General features: G+C 39.8%; 1 protein-coding gene across 4 annotated transcripts in view; it reads left to right on the forward strand.

The window, feature by feature from the left end:
• Positions 1-21,156, forward strand: part of ERMP1 (endoplasmic reticulum metallopeptidase 1) — a 55,415-nt gene that overhangs the window by 11,339 nt on the left and 22,920 nt on the right. For all 4 annotated transcript variants that reach the window (XM_043891311.1, XM_043891313.1, XM_043891312.1 and 1 more), the window contains exons 5-8: positions 13,854-14,000; positions 14,678-14,770; positions 17,155-17,367; positions 19,885-20,105. In XM_043891311.1, coding sequence (XP_043747246.1) covers positions 13,854-14,000; positions 14,678-14,770; positions 17,155-17,367; positions 19,885-20,105 — 674 coding nt within the window. The remainder of the gene's footprint in view (positions 1-13,853; positions 14,001-14,677; positions 14,771-17,154; positions 17,368-19,884; positions 20,106-21,156) is intronic.

Genomic DNA, 21,156 nt, shown 5'->3' on the forward strand with positions numbered 1-21,156 from the left:
GAATAGAGAGGAACAGGCGTTTTTATACATTATTGCTAGAAGTATAGATTGGTGCAGTTTTGGGGCAGTTTGGCCATATATATCACTTTAAAAAATGTACAGATCCTTCTTCCAGCAGGTCCCCCTGTAGGAATTTATTCTGTAGAAATAGTTGCACATAGATGCATAGATCTAAGTCCTGCATAGTCGTCTTGTTTTTTTTTTCTAAGAATGAAAAATTGAAAACACCTTTCAGGTCCATGCATAAGAGACTGTTTATATTAATGGTGAGTTTGTTGACATTGAGATCTGCCTTCCCTCAGTATCACACATGTGCATAACTTTTGCTTTAAGGAAGATGGGCTTCATTCTTTAAGAAGAAATTAATGCACAAGAAACTGGGAGCATCATGGGATTTAGATGATGGTAGGAGAAAGACTATAAGGTGAAAATATTTCTCTATGAGATAATTAAGATAAGAGCTTTCTGGGGGAGGCAGGGTAGGTGGTGTTAAAGAGCACAGGCTCTATAGTCTGCTGATCCAAGTTCAAATCTCAGCTGTAGCATTGCAACCTTGGACAAGTCACACAACCACTCCATACTTCAGTTCCTCATCTGTAAAACTGGGCTAGTATTGGTGTGTACCTTTTAGGATGAATAACCACTTGGTAAAAACCTCAAGTCTGTACTTTCTTGTGTAAGAGCTCCCAGAAACTACCTTAGCCTGGATTTCATCTGCCTTCCTCATCCCAGTCTCTGCAGTTTTCCCTTTTACACCATCACTGGACCTGTCTGTGACCTGTAGGCCTCTGTGGACGATCAGTGAGAGCCTGGGTAGGGCTGGAGCACTGCTGGACAGCCATGGGGTCTGTAAGGGGTCAAAGGCCAGGTAGCAGCTACTCAAAACCTTTTCCTATTGATGGATCTTACGGTTTTCTCAAATATTTTTTATGGGATAGTGCATAAAATGAACTTAAACTTTTATCTTTAGGTGTCTGTTTCATCATTGACTGGCTGGGTTGGGTCTTAGTTGTGGCAAATGGGATCTTTTGTTACTGTGCATGGGCTTAGATGCTCCGTGGCATGTGGCATCTTAGTTCCCTGACCAGGGATTGAACCCGAGTCTCCTGAATTGGAAGGTGGATTCTTAACCACTGGATCATTAGGAAAGTCCCTGTCTCATCTTTTATTATTAGCTAAGAAAAGTGCACAGCTCTGAATGCTTAGCTTAATGAATTTTTATAGACTGAATAAGTAATATAACTAGAACCCAGATCAAGGTTCAGAGTATTTTGGTTGCTTCCAGAAGCCTCTGCCGTGGTCCCTTCTCAGTCATTCCTTCCCCAGGATCACCCTATTTTAACTTGTGTCTTGGTAGATTTAATCTTGCTTGTGTTTGAACTTTAAATTGACTCATACATAGTGTTTCTTTTGTGTATGGCTTTTTTTTCTCCTCAGTATTATGTTTGTAAGATTCATCTGTGTTACATTTAGTTCATTCTTTTTCGTTGCCAAATAATACTCCATTGACAAGGATATCCACTCTACTGGTGATCTTAGATTGTTTCTAGGCTTTGGCTCTTATGAGTGGTCTTATGAACATTCTTAATGAGTGTCTTTAGTATACATGTTTGTGTATACACAGTTCTTAGTGAAACTACTAGTCATAAGGTGTGTGTAGTCTCAGGTTTGGTAGATAGTTTTGGTAAATAAATGCCATGCTGAGATGCAAAAATCCTAAAAAAAAAAAAAAAAAAGCAAACTGAATCCAGCCATGTATCAATATGTGTATTTATATGTATATGTGTGCATACAAAAAAGATAATGTTTCCAACCAGGTTAAGCTTATTTCAAGAATATAAGATTTTTCAACTCTCAGGTGTACAACATAGTGACCCAGTATTTGTATGTATTGCAAAATGATCATCAATAATTCTAGTTAACATCCATTACCATACAGATGCAGATTTTTTTTTCCTTACGTTGAGAAGGTTTAAGATCTGTTTTCTTAGCAACTTTGTTAAAATTTAAAAAAATTTAATTGGAAGATAATTGCTTGAGAGTGTTGTGTTAATTTCTGCTGTACAACAACATGAATCAACTATAAGCATGCATATACCCCCTCCATGTTGAGCCTACCTCCCGTACCCCATCGCACCGTCTAGGTCATTACGGAGCCCTGGGCTAAGCTCCCCGCGTTACACAGCGGCCTCCCACTGGCTGCTTTACATGCAGCAGTGTGTATCTGTCAGTGCTAGTCCCGCGCTGTATCCTGCTCTCTCCTTCCCCTGCTGTGTCCACAGGTCTCTTAGCAGCTTTCACGTATGCAGTACAGTATTATTAAATTTCGTCCCCATGCTGCACACACATTATGTCCCCGTAACTTAACTTACTTTGTGACTGGAAGTTTGTACCTTCTGACCACCTTCATCCATTTCCCCCATTCCCCTCCCCCCATATTTGGCAACCACAGTCTGTTCTCTGTATCTGTGAAGTCCTTTTCTCAGGGGGAAGGGTCAGGATTCCATGTGAGATCAAATGGTGTTTATCTTTCTCTTTCTGACTTACTTCATTTAGGATGGGCTGAATGATATTCCAGTGTGTGTGGAAGGAAAAAATTTGCAACTATATGATAATGGGTGTGTGTGTGTGTGCACACATTTTCCTTATCCATGCATCTGTTGATGGACACAGGTTGCTTCCATGTCTTGGCTGTTGTAAATAATGCTCCAGTGCATATGGGCGTGCAAATATTTTTTTGAATTCGTTTTTGGTTTTTTTTTTTTTGGATAAACACCCAGAAGTAGAACCATATAGTTTTTAATTTTTTGAGAAACCTCTATACTGTTTTCCCTCGTGGAAGCACCAATTTACTTTCCCACCAACAGTGCACAAGGATTCCCATTTCTCCACATCCTTACACTTATTTCTTATCTTTTTGATAACAGACGTGCTGACAGGTATGAAGTGATATGTCACTGTGGTTTTGATCTGCATATACCTGATGATTGATGTTGAGCACCATTTAAATACATCTTAGGCATCTGTTTATCATCATTAGATAAGTGTCTGTTCAAGTCCTGTGCCCATTTTTTAATCAGATTGTTTGGGATTTTTTATTTGGCTCTTGATTTGTATGAATTCTTTATATTTTAGATATTAACCCTTACATATATGGTTTGCAAATATTATCTTTCATTTAGTACACTGTCTTTTCACTTTGTTGATGATTTTCTTTGCTGGGCTGAGGCTTTTTAGTTTGATGTAGCCCTGCTTGTTTATTTTTTGCTTTTGTTGCCTTTGCTTCTGTGAAATCCAAAACATCATCACCAAGACCAATGTCAAGGAGCTCACTACCTATGTTTTCTCCTTGGAATTGTATGATTTCAGTTTTATGTATTCAATCTTTAACCCATTTTGAGTTAATTTTGTGTATAGTATAATATAGTTGTTCATTTCCTTTATTTTGTGTGTGGCAGTCCAGTTTTCCCAGTACCATTTGTTTCAAACACTGTTCCTTACCCACTGTATATTCTTGGCTCCTTGTTGTAAATTAATTGACCATATATGTATGGAGTTCTGAATTCTCTGTTCTGTTTTATTGATCTGTGTTTCTGTTTTTATGCCAATATCATACTGTTTTCATGACAAGAGCTTTGTCATACAGTTTGCAATCAAGAAGTGTGATGTCTCCAGCTTTATTCTTCTTGCTTAAAGTTGCTTTGGCTATTTGGGGTCTTTTATGGTTCCATACAAATTTTAGGATTGTTTGTTCTAATTCTGTGAGAAATACCATTGGCATTTTGATAGGGATTGCATTGAATCTATAGATCACCTAGTGTAGCATGGATATTTTACCAATACTAATTTTTCTAATCTGTGTTGTTGTTCAGTTGTCAAGTTGTGTCTGACTCTTCGGGACCCCATGGACTGCAGCAAACCAGTCTTCCCTGTCCCTCATTATTTCCCAGAATTTGCCTAAGTTCCTGTCCAGTGAATCAGTGATGGCATCAAACCGTCTCATCCTCTGTTGCCATCTTCTCTTTCTGCCTTCAGTCTTTCCCAGTATCAGGGACTTTTCCAATGAGTTGGCTGTTTGCATCAGGTGGCCAAAGTGTTGGAGCTTCAGCTTTAGCATCAGTCCTTCCAGTGAGTATTCAGGGTTGATTTCCTTTAAGAATGACTGGTTTGATTTCATTGCTTTCCAAGGAACTCTCAGGAGTCTTCTCCAGCACCACAGTTCAAAAGCATCTATTTTTTGGTGTTCTGCCTTCTTTATTGTCCAGTTCTCACAGCTGTACTTGACTACTGGAAAGACTATAGCCTTGCCTATATGAACCCTTGTTGGCGAAGTGATGTCTTTGCTTTTTAACACATTGTATACGTTTTGTCATAGCTTTCTGGCCAAGAAGCAATTTTCTTCTAATTTTATTGCTGCAGTCACCATCCGCAGTGATTTTAGATTCCAAGGAGAGGAAATATGTCACTGCTTCCATCTTTTCCCCTTCTGTTTGCCATGAAGTGATGGGACCAGATGCCATGATCTTAGTTTTTTTAATAGAGTTTTAAGCCAGCTTTTTCACTCACCTCCTTCACCCTCATTTAAGAGACTCTTTAGTTCCTCTTTGCTTTGTGCCATTAGAGTGGTATCATCTACATATCTGAGGTTGTTAATATTTCTCCTGCCAATCTTGATTCCAGCTTATAACTCATCCAGCCTGGCATTTTGCAGCTCTGCATATAACTTAAATAGGGTGACAATAAACAGCCTTGACATACTCCTTTCTCAATCCAGAACCAGTCCATTGTTCCCTATAAGGCTCTAACTGTTACTTCTTAACCTGCATACAGGTTTCTCAGGAAACAGGTAAGATGGTCTGGTATTCCCATCTCTTTAAGAATTTTCCACAGTTTGTTATGATCCACACAGTCAAAGGCTTTAGCGTAGTCAATAAAGCAGAAGTAGATGTTTTTATGGAATTTCCTTGCTTTCTCTATGATCCATTGAATATTGGCAATTTGATCTCTGGTTCCTCTGCTTTTTCTAAACCCAGCTTGAACATCTGGAAGTTCTTAGTTCATGTAATGCTGAAGCCTAGCTTGGAGGATTTTGAACATAACCTTACTAGCATGGGAGATGAGTGCAGTTGTCCAGTGGTTTGAACATTCTTTAGTGCTGCTCTTCTTGGGAGTCGGGATGAGGATTAACCTTTTCTAGTCCTGTGGCCACTGCTGGGTTTTCCAAATTTGCTGACATATTGAGTGCAGCACTTTAATAGCATCATCTTTTAGGATTTTAAATAGCTCTGCTGGAATTCCATCTCCTCCACGCTTTATTGACAGCAGTGCTTCCCATGGCCCACTTGACTTCACGCTCCAGAATGTCTGGCTCTGAATGACAGACTACACCAGTGTGGTTATCTTGGTCATTAAGATCTTTTTTGTACAGTTCTTCTGTGTATTCTTTCTGGATATTTTCAATCTCTTCTGCTTCTATTAGGTCTTTACAGTTCCTATCTTTATTGTGCTCATCTTTGGATGAAATGTTACTTTGATATTTCCAATTTTCTTGATGAGGTCTCTAGTCTTACCCTTACTGTTGTTTTCCTCTATTTCTTTGTATTCTTCATTGAAGAAGGCCTTCTTGTCTCTCTTTGCTGTTCTCTGGAACACTGCATTTAGTTAATCCATGAGCACACAATTTCTTCCATTTATTGGTGTTATCTTCAGTTTCTCTCATCAGTGTCTTAAGGTTTTCAGTGTATTGTGTCTTTCACCTCTTTGGTTAATTTGTTCCTTGGTATTTTCTTCTTTTTAATACAATTGGAAATGGGTTTGTTCTCTAAATTTCTTTTTCTGATACCTCATTGGTGTATAGAAATGCATCTGGTTTTGTGGAGTGATTATACATCCTAAATTTTTTACTAATGGTATATAAAGATGGCTTAATATTTGAAAGTCACTCTGTGTAGTTCATCACATTACCATCTCAATTGAAAATCTCAATGTAATCATCTCAGGATATAAAGAACAAGGTTTATGTTCCTTCAATAACAGTACATTTATCATATTCAGAAAGTATGATATTAATATAAAACTGTCAGTGAATAAACTGCATATTCAGATTTCTATTGTTCTGATAACATTTTAGCTGTTTTTAATCTGAGTTCCAATTCAGGATCAAACAGCAGAGATATTTTGATGTATCACAATCATCACATAACACACAAGTAAAAAATATATGTGAACGTAATTATTATAAAGTCAATACCCATCTAACTTCAATATGTGAAAGAAGATAGACTCTGGCCATACGCTCCCAGAAGTTTTCCACCTGCCCTTTCTCAAATACTAGTTTGGTGGAGAAGTAACTGTGGTTTCGGACCCTGAATTTTAAATCAGTATAATTAGGCTAAAACACATCTTTATTAATAAAATAGGAACCATCACAGACAATACATTTTTGCCAACAGGAAATAAAAATAGGAACCATCACGGTCAGTACGTTTTTGCCAATAGGAAATAAGTTTATTCCTGTAGCATAAAAATTTGCTCTTTCGAATTCAACAAACTTTTGGAAAGCATTTTCTGTGTACTCCTGGTTGTGGAAGCATTTTCCCTGCAAAAAGTTGTTGAGATGCTTGAAGAAGTGGTAGTTGGTTGGTGAGAGGTCAGGTGAACAGGGCAAATGAGGCAAAAGTCTGTAACCCAATTCGTTCAACTTTTGAAATGTTGGTTGTGCAATGAGTAGACAGGTGACGTGGTGGAGAAGAATTGGGCCTGTTCTCTTGAACAGTGCCAGCTGCAGACATTGCAGGTTTTGGTGTATCTCATCAGTTTGCTGAGCATACTTCTCAGATGTGATGATTTTCTAGGATTCAGAAAACTGGAGTGGATCAGACAGGCAGCAGACCACCAAACAGTGACCATGACCTATTTTTCATGCAAGTTTGGCTTTGGGATGTGCTTCAGAACTTCATTTTGGTCCAGCCACTGAGCTGGTTGTCTCTGGTTGTATAAAATCCACTTTTTGTTGCACTTCATAATCTGACTGAGAAATTGTTCACTGTTGTTGTATAGAATAAGAGAAGACAACATTTCAAAATGATGTTTTTGATTTGCAGTCAACTCAGTTCATTCAGTCTCTTAGTCATGTCCGACTCTTCGCAACCCCATGGACGGCAGCACGCCAGGCCTCCCTGTCCATCACCAACTCCCGGAGTCCACCCAAACTCATGTCCGTTGAGTCAGTGATGCCATCCAACCATCTCATCCTCTTTCATCCCCTTTTCCTGCCTTCAATCTTGCCCAGCATCAGGGTCTTTTCCAATGAATCAGTTCTTCCCATCAGGTGGCCAAAGTATTGGAGTTTCAGCTTCAACATCAGTCCATCCAATGAACACCCAGGACTGATCTCCTTTAGGATGGACTGGTTGGATCTCCTTGCAGTCCGAGGGACTCTCAACAGTCTTCTCCAACACACAGTTCAAAAGCACCAATTCTTTGGCGCTCAGCTTTCTTTATAGTCCAACTCTCATTTCCATACATGACTACTGGAAAAACCATAGCCTTGACTAGACGGACCTTTGTTGGCAAAGTAATGTCTCTGCTTTTTAATATGCTGTCTAGGTTGGTTATAACTTTTCTTCCGAGGAGTAAGTGTCTTTTAATTTCATGGCTGCAGTCACCATCTGCAGTGATTTTGGAGCCCCCAAAAATAAACTGTTTCCACTGTTTCCCCATCTATTTGCCATGAAGTGATGAGACCGGATGCTATGATCTTAGTTTTCTGAATGCTGAGCTTTAAGCCAACACTTTAAGCTTTTTCACTGTCCTCTTTCACTTTCATCAAGAGGCTCTTTAGTTCTTCTTCACTTTCTGCCATAAGGGTGGTGTCATCTGCATATCTCAGGTTATTGATATTTCTCCTGGCAATCTTAATTCCAGATTGTGTTTCATCCAGCCCAGCATTTCTCATGATGTACTCTTCAAATAAGTTAAATCAGCAGGGTGACAATATACAACCTTGACATACTCCTTTTCCTATTTGGAACTAGTCTGTTGTTCCATGTCCAGTTCTAACTGTTGCTTTCTGACCTGCATACAGATTTCTCAGGAGGCAGGTCAGGTGGTCTTACATTCCCATCTCTTCAAGAATTTTCCACAGTGTTTTGTGATCCACACAGTCAAAGGCTTTGGCATAGTCAATAAAGCAGAAATAGATGCAGTCAACTCATGAGGCACCCAATTACTGAGCTTTTTCACCTTTCTAATTTGCTTCAAATGCCAAATGACCGTAGAATGGTTGACATTGAGTTCTTGGGCAACTTCTTGTGTAGTTATAAGAGGATCAGTTTCAATGATCTTCTCAGATGGTTGTTGTCAACTTCTGACGGCCAGCCACTGTGCTTCTTACTTTCAAGACTCTCGTCTTGTTTGCACACCTTCTTGAAACACTGCTGTACTGTATGCTCATTAGCAGTTCCTGAGCCAGATGCGTTGTTGATGTTGTGAGTTGTCTCTGCTGATTTATGACACGTTTGAAGTCGAATAAGAAAACTGCTCAAATTTTCTTTTTCTCTAATATCATTTCCATAGTCTAAAATACATAGAAAATAAACAGCAAATAATAATTTATTAGGAATTGACTGGCTATAGTCCAGTGCTGGACTGCAGCACGCCAGGCTTCCCTGTCTGTCACCAACTCCCAGAGCTTGTTCAAACTCATGTCCATTGAGTCAGTGATGAAATCTAACTATCTCATTCTATGTCTTCCCCTTCTCCTCCTGCCTTCAATCTTTCCCAACATTAGAGTCTTTTTCAGTGAGTCAGCTCTTCGCATCAGGTGGCCAAAGTATTGGAGTTTCAGCTTCAGCATTAGTCCTTTCAATGAATATTCAGAATTGATTTCCTTTAGGATTGATTGGTTTGATCTCCATGCTGTCCAAGGGACTCTGAAGAGTCTTCTCCAGCTCCACAATTGAATGTATCAATTCTTTGGTGCTCAGCCTTCTTATGGTCTAACTTTCACATCATATATGACTACTGGGAAAAGCATAGCTTTGACTTTATGGACCTTTGTTGGCAAAGTGATGTCTCTTTTTATACACTGTCTGGGTTTTTCATAGCTCTTCTTCCAAGGAGCAAGCCTCTTTTTAATTTCTTGACTGCAATCACTGTCCACACTGATTTTGGATCCCAAGAAAATAAAATCTGCCACGGTTTTTACTTTGTCTCCCATCTATTTGCCATGAAGTGATAGGAGCAGATGCCATGATCTTCATTGTTTGAATGTTTAGTTTGAAGCCAGCTTTTTCACTCTCCTTTTTCATACTATTTAAGAGGCTCTTTAGTTTCTTTTTGCTTTCTGCCATTAGAGTGGTTCAGTTCAGTTCAGTTGCTCAGTCGTGTCCGATTCTTTGCGACCCCATGAACCGCAGCATGCCAGGCCTCCCTGTCCATCACCAACTCCCGGAGTCCACCCAAACCCATGTCCATTGAGTCAGTTATGCCATCCAACCATCTTATCCTTTGTCGTCCCCTTCTCCTGCCCTCAATCTTTCCCAGCATCAGGGTCTTTTCAAATGAGTCATCTCTTCCCATCAGGTGGCCAAAGTATTGGAGTTTCAGCTTCAACATCAGTCCATCCAGTGAACACCCAGGACTGATCTCCTTTAGGATGGACTGGTTGGATCTCCTTGCAGTCCGAGGGACTCTCAAGAGTCTTCTCCAACACCACAGTTCAAAAGCATGAATTCTTCGGCACTCAGCTTTCTTTATAGTCCAACTCTCGCATTCATACATGACCACTGGAAAAACCATAGCCTTGACTAGATGGACCTTTGTTGGCAAAGTAATGTCTCTGCATTTTAATATGCTGTCTAGGTTGGTCATAACTTTCCTTCCAATGAGTAAGCATCTTTTAATTTCATGGCTGCAGTCACCATCTGCAGTGATTTTGGAGCCCCCAAAAATAAAGTCTGACACTGTTTCCACTGGTTCCCCATCTGTTTGCCATGAAGTGAATGGACCAGATGCTATGATCTTAGTTTTCTGAATGTTGAGCTTTAAGACAACTTTTTCACTGTCCTCTTCCACTTTCATCAAGAGACTCTTTAGTTGCTTTTCACTTTCTGCCATAAGGGTGGTGTCATCTGCATACCTCAGGTTATTGATATTTCTCCCAGCAGTCTTGATTCCAGCTTGTGCTTCCTCCAGCCCAGTGTTTCTCATGATGTACTCTGGATAGAAATTAAATAAGCAGGGTGACAACATACAGCCTTGACGTACTCCTTTTCCTATTTGGAACCAGTCTGTTGTTCCATGCCCAGTTCTAACTGTTGCTTCCTGACCTGCATACAGGTTTCTCAAGAGGCAGGTCAGGTGGTCTTGTATTCCTATCTCTTTCAGAGTTTTCCACAGTTTGTTGTGATCTACACAGTCAAAGGCTTTGCCGTAGTGAGTGAAGCAGAAGTAGATGTCTTTTTGTATTCCCTTGCTTTTTCTATGATCCGATGGATGTTGCAATTTGATCTCTGGCTCCTCTACCTTTTCTAAATCCAGCTTGTACATCTAGAAGTTCTCAGTTCATGTACTGTTGAAACCCAGCTTGAAGGATTTTGAGCATTACTTTGCTAGCATATGAAATGAGTGCAATTGTGTGGTAGTTTGAAAATTTTTTGGCATTGCTCTTCTTGGAATTGGAATGAAAACTGACCTTTTCCAGTCCTGTGGCCACTGCTGAGTTTTCCAAATTTGCTAACTTGCTGAGTGCAGCACTTTAATAGCATCCTCTTTTAGGATTTTATTTAGCTCAGTTGGAATTCCACTGCCTCCAGTAGCTTTATATGTAGTAATGCTTTCTAAGGCCCACTTGACTTCATAATTCAGGATGTCCGGCTCTAGGTGAGTAACCACACCATTGTGTTTGTCTGTGTCATTAAGACTTTTCGGGTAGTTCTTCTGTTTATTCTTGCCACGTCCTCTGCTTCTGTTAGGTCCTTGCTATTTCTGTCCTTTATCTTGCCCATCTTTGCGTGAAATGTTCCCTTGGCATCTCGTTTTCTTGATGGGATCTGTAGTCTTTCCCATTCTATTGTTTTCCTCTATTTCTTTGCACTGTTCACTTAAGAAGGCTTTCTTATTTCTCCTTGCTATTCTCTGGAACTCTGCATTCAGTTCGTATGTCTTTCCTTTTCTTCTTTGCCTTTCACTTCTCTTCTTCTCTCAGCTCCTTGTAAGGCTTCTCCCTTATGTGTGTGTGTTTATTTCAGTGTTTTTCATGTGTTTTATTTTATGGATTTTATATTCTGTTGTAACCATTTTAATGTATGACTTGATCCAGTTCAGGCCAATGGCAGCCCTTCAGCTGGTGCCTGTCCATTTGACACGTCTCTGACGTGTTTGAGCACTTTGTTTCTGGCACAAGATGTTCCCACTTTTGAGTATTTTCCTAGCCTCAGTTTTGGAATTTGGCATATCTCTAGGGAGAACTGGTTCTTTAGTGGATAATGGCATTCAAAAGCAAAGAGCCTGATGCTGAGTATGTTTTTCTTTATGTTTATCTTGTTTGGGCTTTCTAGGTCCTTTTGAATTTATAGCTTGGTGTTTCCTGTAAGTTTTCAGAAATTATTGGCCTTAACTTCTTTTAAATGTTGTTTCAATTCCCATTCTCCCCTTCCTCTGGGATTCCAGTTACTCATGTTAGACCTTTTCACTCTATCCCATATGTCTTTTTTTTCATTTATTTTTATTAGTTGGAGGCTAATAACTTTACAGTATTGTAGTGGTTTTTGCCATACATTGACATGAATCAGCCATGGATTTACTATGTGTTCACCATCCCAATCCCCCCCCCCACCCCCCTCCCCATCCCATCCCTCTGGGTCTTCCTGGTGCACCAGCCCCAAGCACTTGTCTCATGCATCCAACCTGGACTGGTAATCTGTTTCACCCTTGAGAGTATACTTGTTTCGATGCTATTCTCTCAGAACATCCCACCCTCGCCTTCTCCCACGAGGAAGCTATGGTACATATACACAATGGAGTATTACTCAGCCATTAAAAAGAATTCATTTGAATCAGTTCTAATGAGATGGATGAAACTGGAGCCCATTATACAGAGTGAAGTAAGCCAGAAAGATAAAGACCAATACAGTATACTAACGCATATATATGGAATTTAAAAAGATGGTAACGATAACCGTATATGCAAAACAGAAAAAGAGACACCGATGTACAGAACAGACTTTGGTCCCATATGTCTTATAAGCATTTTTGAATTTTCTTTTCCTATTTCCTTTTGTGCTTTAATTCTCTGGATCTATCATTTTTTCTTCTGCTGTTTTTACCTTTGTATTAAGCTGTATATGTATTAAAATTCTTAACAGCAGTTCTTGTTTTTAGTTCTAGGGTTTCTATTTGACACACTCTTTGTTAATAGTTTGTACTTGTCTAGTGATACCGTTGCTATCATCTGTGTTTATGAATAATTAATAATATTTATTTTAAAATTCATGCCTGGTAACTCCAGTATCTGGGTCACCTAGATATCTGATTCTGTAGTGTTTTTTCACCCCTTCTATCCTCCACCATTTATGGTTTTTTTTTTTTTTTCTGTAGGAAAGCAAATTGATTGTCTGGTTATAAAGTTATAAAAATGTTAATATTCTTGGATTCTCTGAAAGGGAGTTACTTGATCCGTCAACATCAGATAACTTTTTGCTAAATTTAGTTGTAATATACAACCCCTGAATCTCAGTGGATTACAGCAGCAAAGGTTTATTTGTTGCTCATGTTACATTCTGGTTCTTGGGTAACTGCAGCTACATCCCCTGGTTGTTATGTTCCATGTGTCTTATTCATCCTGGGATCCAGGCTGAAGAAGCCCCCAATCAGGGACATAGCGATCTCAGGGCCAAAGTTAATGGGAGAGGTGGACCATGTGATGGCTCTTCAGGGTCCGTGTCTCTCCCATTCACAGTCAGTTGGCTGAAGGAATTCATGTATGTGCTGCTTCCACAGGAGGCATTGTAAGTTATGTGAGAGGGAGGAGTGAATAACTGGGGACAGTAATATAATTTATCTTGCTATCCAAAAGAAAAAACTCCTGTATTTGAAAACTGTATATGCATGGAGATGTTAATGTGAAATTATTAATAATGATAAAAATTATGTGTAATAATAAGGAACTTTATGATATATTCAGTAATTATGCAGTTATTAAAATGACCATTTAAAAATTATTTGGCTGCGTCGGGTCTTCGTTGTGGCAGGCAGCATCTTTTCACTGCAGCGTGCAGGCTCTTTAGTTGTCGTGTGCGGGCTTAGTTGCCCTGAAGTACATGGGAGCTCAGTTCCTTGACCAGGAATTGAACCTGTGTCTCCTGCATTGAAAGGTGGATTCTTAACCACTGGACCATGATCATTGCAATATCTGAAATAATCATTGTAATAACTGGCAACATACGAGTGTGTTTAGTACAATGTTAAGTGAAAGAGAAATGTCAAGATTATACATACCCTATCAGTACATCTGTGTACACACATACATTTATAAGTCATACATAAGTCAAAGACATAAAAATGATAATAGTTATCTTTGGATGATGGGCTTGTGAGTGGTTTTTCATTTTTAAACTTAAACTTTTTATAGTGCTGTTACTATTAAAAGAAATTTTGTTTTCCACAAGGTTATTTTTCATTTAAAAGAATCATACACATTTATCAAAGAAATGTTGAAACATACAGAAAAGAGGATTAAAAAAACAAAACTCTTGACCTGTCTCCCCAAATCACCATAGTAACTATTTTATGTATGTTTAAAAAAAAAAAAATCCAGATTAGCCTCATTTAGTTGTCATGTTTCATTTCAGGTCCTGAAAATCCTTGGCTGGTCCAAGCTTATGTCTCAGCAGCTAAACACCCATTTGCTTCAGTGGTGGCTCAGGAGGTTTTCCAGAGTGGAATCATTCCTTCAGATACTGACTTCCGGATCTACAGGGATTTTGGGAACATTCCAGGTATTGTCAATTGTTATGGACTTTTCTGTGACAATGATTAATCAAAAACAAGTCTTTTTGGAAGTTTGTGAGTAAGCAGCGTTTTCTGAGAGCAGATTTTTATGTGAGAACTGTATATTCTGACTCGCTGAAAGAGAGCTCCTGATCTTCTCCTTTTCTTTTAAACTCCAGTTTACTTTATTTTTTTTTTTTCCCAATTTACTTTAAATGCTTCCTTTTTCTAGAACATGTCATCTTGGCCCACAGTGTGACAGAAGAACAGGGGAGAACTGTTTAGCACTTGATTCCCAAAAGATGGTAACAGACCCTTCAGGGATCGTTTTCATTGTTACCTTGCTTTGCCAACTGCCCTGGGGACTTGTACAGCTTATTTAACGTGAAAACTTGGCTCTGGACTGGGAAGGATGTAGATGGCAAAGTTTTGATGGCCTCCCATGCCAGTGTTCCTACTCCTTGCTGTGTGACTTGTAATGCCCCAGTCATTATATATGGAATTATGTATCACAGCTATAGGTTCTGTGAGAATTTCATCATTCCTTCAAGAATGTGACAAAGCAGTCATGGTACTGCTTTGACGTCTTTTAGGAATTTAATACATTAAACAAAGAGGCCTTAAATTGAGGTAGATCTTTAAAGTAAAATGACTTTTGTTTTGTTTTTTTTCCTGTATGTCTTAGGAATAGACTTAGCTTTTATTGAGAATGGATACATTTATCACACCAAGTATGATACAGCGGACAGAATTCTAACAGATTCCATTCAGAGAGCAGGTTGGTATTCTCATTTAGACTTTTGATATTAAGATGGGATATTATGGATGACCTGTGAGCCTATAGATACTCTGTGTCCTGTGCATTAGGGAGGCAGTGTATGGTGTGAATGAAGTGGGGCTTTGGAGTTGGACGAGGCTTTGAATTTTAGCCTCGAAGTCTAGTTTAGCAGTTAAGAACGTAAGACTGTTCATTATGAGGAATCTGAAAGGGAGCTGACCTAGGGTTATGCACACACTGCTGAGTATTGAGAGTGTAGCCAAAACGGAAGCTGTACATTGGAGGTGGCACAAGCACATGTTTGGGCAACCTGCCCAGGTATGGAAAAGTTACATTGATCCAATGTTGGGTGGTGAGGACAGGGGAGCCAGCTATATAGGACAGAGGAGTTAAAATGTTTTCCACAGACATCAGTAGTAGTCAGGGGAGGCGAGTCTGAGGCTGAGCCTTGCAGAGAGTTAGGATTTGGCACAGCGGGAAAGAGCCTGTTCGTGCAGAGTAAGAGCTCTGCGTGAGTAGGGCTCGTTTGTGGCGAGGACTGTTAGACTACAGTGTGAATGGAGGCTGCATTTTTCAGACATAGAGGGAATGAGGCAGAGGTGTATGGAGGTAGAGAAAGCTGTAGATGGCTTTAAAAGTCAGCAAATGGATGCTGTAGGAATAAGAAATCATTAAAGGCCTGCATATGTGAATGAATGATGGTTTAAAATGCTGTCAGTCTGGTGATGCAGTATGGAGTGTATGGGAGAAAAGAGGAGAGAGCCAAGAGTCAAGGCTGTGCCAACAGTGATTTTAGTGTGGAATACGGAGGACCTAGACTGTAGTGCTGGCAAAAGATAGACATGAAAGCAAGGGTGGAAAACTAGGTACATTTTGAATGAAAACTCAGCAAGACTTGATACGTTACATAGCAGGGATGAATCAGATGAATGGCAGCAAAGAAGACCTCAGAGGGTAAAGCCTGGCTGGCTGGGGAGAGATGATACCACTGACCATAACTGGACATGGGAAGGTGGCTCTTGCCCAGAGCAGTAGTGAGGAGGGGAAAGAGGCTGTGAACTCTGTCAGACACGAGACAGAGGATGTCTGTGAACTGACAAGATGAAAATGTAGATACGCCATTAGAGACCATGGTAGAACTGGGTATCTGGGTTTGGAAATTAAAGGCATAGTCAAAACCACAGAAGTCTGGAAAATGGAAATGGTTTTTGGAAGAGTGAAACAAACCGGAGCTTAGGGGGAAGACACATTTGAAGGCGGCAGGAGAGCCAATGAAAGAGACAGTGTGGTGTCTTCAGTGAAAAGAAGAGAAAGTCCAGGATGAAATGAGCATCAGGAAGATACGCCAACCATTCAGAGCTTCTTATAATTCTTCATTGTAATTTAAACTCAGTCATTGATTGATGTAACAGATACTTATGACGGCCTCTGAGGTGCCAGCTTCTGCCTGACAATGACTCAGGCTGCTCTCCAGCTTCATTGCAAAAGACTCTCACTCGTCATTCTGGACACTTTTCCCCTCCTCGGGGCCTTTATCTACACAGGTCTCTAAACAAAATCTCTCCCCCGTTATAGCTGCTATCCATCCTTTAGCTAGAAATTCACTTCCTCAGGTGCTTCCTTGGTTTCTCCAACTCCACTAGTCTCCCTGATACGTTCTTAGGGCACTTTCTCCATACTATTTCTTTTTTTAATTAAGATATTATTGATGTTCCTTTTTTTTTTTTTAGTATTTATTTATTCAGCTGCATTGGGTCTTAGTTGCGGCACACAGGGATCTCTGACTGGGGCATGCAGGCTTCCCCAGTTGTGGGCGCAGGCTCCAGAGCATGGGCTCAGAAGAGTAGTTGCAGCACGAGGCCTTAGTTGCCCCATGGCATGTGCAGCCTTAGTTCCCTGAACAGGGGTTGAACCTGCATGCTCTGCATTGCAAGGTAGATTCTTAACCACTGGACCAGCAGGGAAGTCCTTATTAATTCTTAATACGTGTGTAAGAACTTGTTTGGTGTTTGTGAGCTTCTTGAGGTTCTTGGTTCCCCACCGAATTCCTATGTCAGAGCAGTGTCCACTACATTAAGTATATGTTAAATGAATAGAGACTGAGAAATAGCTGTTGGGTTTGTCACCAGCAAGGGTACAGTTGATCAGGGAGTAGCTATAATAAATAGAAGAGAAAGGATGAAGACCAGGTCACTGAGCTTCAAAGCAGAGAAGAAACAGCATAGAGGGCATGGACCTTATAAGAGATATTTAGCAAGAAAAATTGGGGAGAACAGTAGGATGGTAGAAAGCTGTTTTTGTTGATAGTCTTTCTAGGTACTCCTTGATGCCAACAGTGGATGGTTTATTCAACTTTGTTACCTTTCATTTCTTTTTACTAATAGGTGACAACATTTTAGCAGTTCTTAAATATCTAGCTACATCTGATATGTTGGCTTCTTCTTCTAAGTATCAACATGGAAACATGGTCTTCTTTGATGTGCTTGGCCTGTTTGTCATCGCCTACCCGTCTCGTGTTGGCTCAATAATTAACTATATGGTGGTAATGGCTGTTGTTTTATACCTGGGAAGGAAATTACTGCATCCCAAATATAAAAGTAAGTATTTTCCTCTAAAACTACAATACTGGATGGGTATAGAATTTACCTAAAGTTTTTTGGCACTTTTCTTGTATCTTTCCAAGAAGTTACAAATCTTAAGAAAAATAACATTTGATTTACACTGTTGTAAGAAATTTCTTACATAAAGGACAGAAATGGTATGGACCTAACAGAAGCAGAAAATACTAAGAAGAGGTGGCAAGAATACGCAGAAGAATTATACAAAAAAGATCTTAATGACCTAGATAACCACGATGATGTGATCACTCACCTAGAGCCAGATGTCCTGGAATTGAAGTCAAGTCGGCTTTAGGAAGCATAACTACAAACAAAGCTAGTGGAGGTGATGGAATTCCAGTTGAGCCATTTCAGATCCTAAAAGATGATGCTGTGAAAGGGCTGTACTCAGTATGCCAGGAAATTTGGAAAACTCAGCAGTGGCCACAGGACTGGAAAAGGTCAGTTTTCATTCCAATCCCAAAGAAAGGCAATGCTAAAGAATGTTCAAACTACTGCACACTTGCACTCATCTCACACGCTAGCAAAGTAATGCTCAGAATTCTCCAAGTGAGGCTTCAACAGTATATGAACTGAGAACTTCCAGATGTTCAGGCTGGATTTAGAAAAGGCAGAGGAACCAGAGATCAAATTGCCAGTATCCGTTGGATAGAAAAAGCAAGAGAGTTCCAGAAAAACATCTACTTCTGCTTTATTGACTACACCAAAGCCTTTGACTGTGTGGATCATAACAGATTGTAGAAAAATTCTTCAGGAGATGAGAATACCTCTGCCAACCTTACCTGCCTCCTAAGAAATCTGTATGCACATCAAGAAGCAACAGTTAGAACTGGACATGGAACAACAGACTGGTTCCAAGTTGGGAAAGGAGTATGTCAAGGCTGTATATTGTCACCCTGATTATTTAACTTATATGAAGAGTATATCATGTGAAATGCTGGGCTGGATGAAGCACAAGCTGGAATCAAGATTGCTGGGAGAAATATCAGTAACCTCACATATGCAGATGACACCACCTTTATGGCAGAAAGTGAAGAGGAACTAAAGAGCCTCTTGATGAAAGTGAAAGAGGAGAGTGAAAAAGGTGGCTTAAAGCTTAACATTCAGAAAACTAAGATCATGGCATCTGGTCCCATCACTTCATGGCAAATAGATGGGGAAACGATAGATCAGTGACAGACTTTATTTTCTTGGGCTCCAAAATCACTCAGGTGGTGACTGCAGCCGTGCAATTAAAAGCCTGCTCCTTGGAAGAAAGCTATGACAAAGCTAGACATCATATTAAAAAGAAGAGACATTCCTTTGCTGACAAAGGTCCATCTAGTCAAAGCTGTGGTTTTTCCAGTAGTCATGTATGGATGTGAGAGTTGGACCATAAAGAAAGCTGAGCAGCGAAGAACTGATGCTTTTGAACTGTGGTGTTGGAGAAGATTCTTCTGCTGAGTCCCTTGGACTGCAAGATCAAACTAGTCAATCCTAAAGGAAATGAGTCCTGAATATTCATTGGAAGGACTGATGTTGAAGCTGAAACTTCAATATTTTGACCACCTGATGCAAAGAACTGACTCACTGGAAAAGACCCTGATGCTGCGGAAGACTGAAGGCAGGAGGAGAAGGGAACGACATCCATCAGATGGTCGGATGGCATTACCGACTTGGTGGACATGAGTTTGAGCAAGCTCTGGGAGTTGGTGATGGACAGGGAAGTCTGGCATGTTGCAGTCCATGGGGTCGCAAAGAGTTGGATACAACTGAGCAACTGAACTGAAGAAATTTCTAAATGAGTATCAGGTTGATATGCTCATTATACTTTTAGTCTTGGTGAGGCATGCAGTTTTTATGTACTTATGCACTTCATGGAAGTACTTTAAAAGCTTGTAGAAAATGGTTTGTAAGTATTGACTTTTAGTGAAGAGTCCCCTTAAAAAATGTCCACATTGCAGACCAGTAGCACCCTGTTCTGGAGTATGAATGAACTGCTTGTGGTTAAATTGGTCTGCTTCTGCTTGAACTATTTTATAGTCTTAAGATAGTGTGTGCTGTTAGCTGGTCAGATATTTAGCAGCCATTTAAATACTCCTTAATCACTGCTTTTATTTTCTCATGCTGCTTCTCTTCCTGTGTTAGTTTCTTTTGGTAAGATTTTATATGTAACTTTGCATTCCATTTTTGCTGTTATTTCAATACACAAAGCATGCCAGAGGTGATAAAAACCAAGATGACTCCCTTTTCCAGTCAGGAATATATCTGAACTTTTCCTGAAGACTTACCTCTTTGGGTCTTTTGTACCCACAGACTCTCAGCAAATGTTCATACTTGAATTTTATTCACTGATACTTTCCTTGTTGTAATGTTTAACAAACCTTACCCCTAGGAAATTTTAGTATTTTCAATTATAGTGGTAAATTTTGTTTTAATGTTTGCTCCTTTAATTTTACTAACTGCTTGTGAAATTGATAAAGACAGTGATCACTACTCTTGTTTTCTCTCCGTCAGCTGCTACCTACACAAAGGACTTCTTCTGTGGACTTGGCATCACTCTGATAAGCTGGTTTACCAGCTTGGTTACAGTTCTCATTATAGCAGTATTCATCTCCCTTATTGGACAATCCCTCTCATGGTATAACCACTTCTATGTCTCCGTTTGTCTGTATGGAACTGCAGCTGTAGCCAAAATAATATTCATACATACCCTTGCAAAAAGATTTTATTATGTGGTAAGTGTTGGGCTTTTTTATTGATTTCTTTCTGCCACCTTCAAGGATTGAAGACAAACTCAGGTGGGGTTCCTTATGTTTCACCTTTTGTGACACCAAAAATTGTTTGGCATAGTTATGGAAAATTGACTCCCAGAACCATGTTGACTTTCTGGAAAACTTCTCATTCTGAGGGTTGCAGACTTTAAATAAATGAGTTTATATGGCTGGCAAACAGTGTTTGGGGTGTTGGTGACAGCAAGGTGTGTTAGCATGGTCTTCTCCTTCTGCTGACAGTGGCAGTTTTTGTAACCATGATCTTTAATCTGCCAACCTTCCCTGGGGCCACCAGTTATTTTTATTTGAATAGCTCTGTTCTCCATTGGACTGTCAGCTCCTTGAGGGCAGGGATGATGATGTTCACTCTCCCCCGTGCTGAGGCAGTCTCTGGCACAGAACTGACACTATTTTCTGCCTGGATGAGCACTGTATCTAACGCTGCACTGAACATGTTCAGTCTCCTTTACTTTTTTTTTTAACCTGTATGTTGATACAGATTCTGTCAGCATGCTAGGTGATCTGGGGGTTAATGACACATTGCTGAAGAGAGAAAGGGAAGGGAGATAGAGTTCCAAAATGACATATGCTGTCGTAGAGAAATGGCCGTATTGTCATGGTTTCAACTGTATACATTTGTTTGGTAAAAACAAAGTTAACTATTAGGTTTGTGAGACAGCAGGACTAAAAATTGAATAATTAGAGAGTAAGCCACTCTCATGTTCTGGTTTTCTAAGATAATAAAAGGGAAAACCTTTCTTTCTTCCATCATTTTCAGTATGGCATGTGCACACCTGTTTATTTCAGTTTTTCCTGCTGGGGATTAGACTGGAGACACGGAGGATTATAAACAGCATACTTTGACTAGCATGTCTTCAAGAACTGAAGCTTGGTCTCAGTTCAGTTCATGTTGGGATATGGTGTAAGGAGCCCTTCTGTGTGGCAGGCCCTACTGAAGAGATACACTGAGGTTAGCCATCTGTTTATGGTTGAGCCAATACTTATATCTTCATGA

The sequence above is a fragment of the Cervus elaphus genome, chromosome 29 (genome assembly GCF_910594005.1).
Source record: "Cervus elaphus chromosome 29, mCerEla1.1, whole genome shotgun sequence".
NCBI classification, from domain to species: domain Eukaryota; kingdom Metazoa; phylum Chordata; class Mammalia; order Artiodactyla; family Cervidae; genus Cervus; species Cervus elaphus.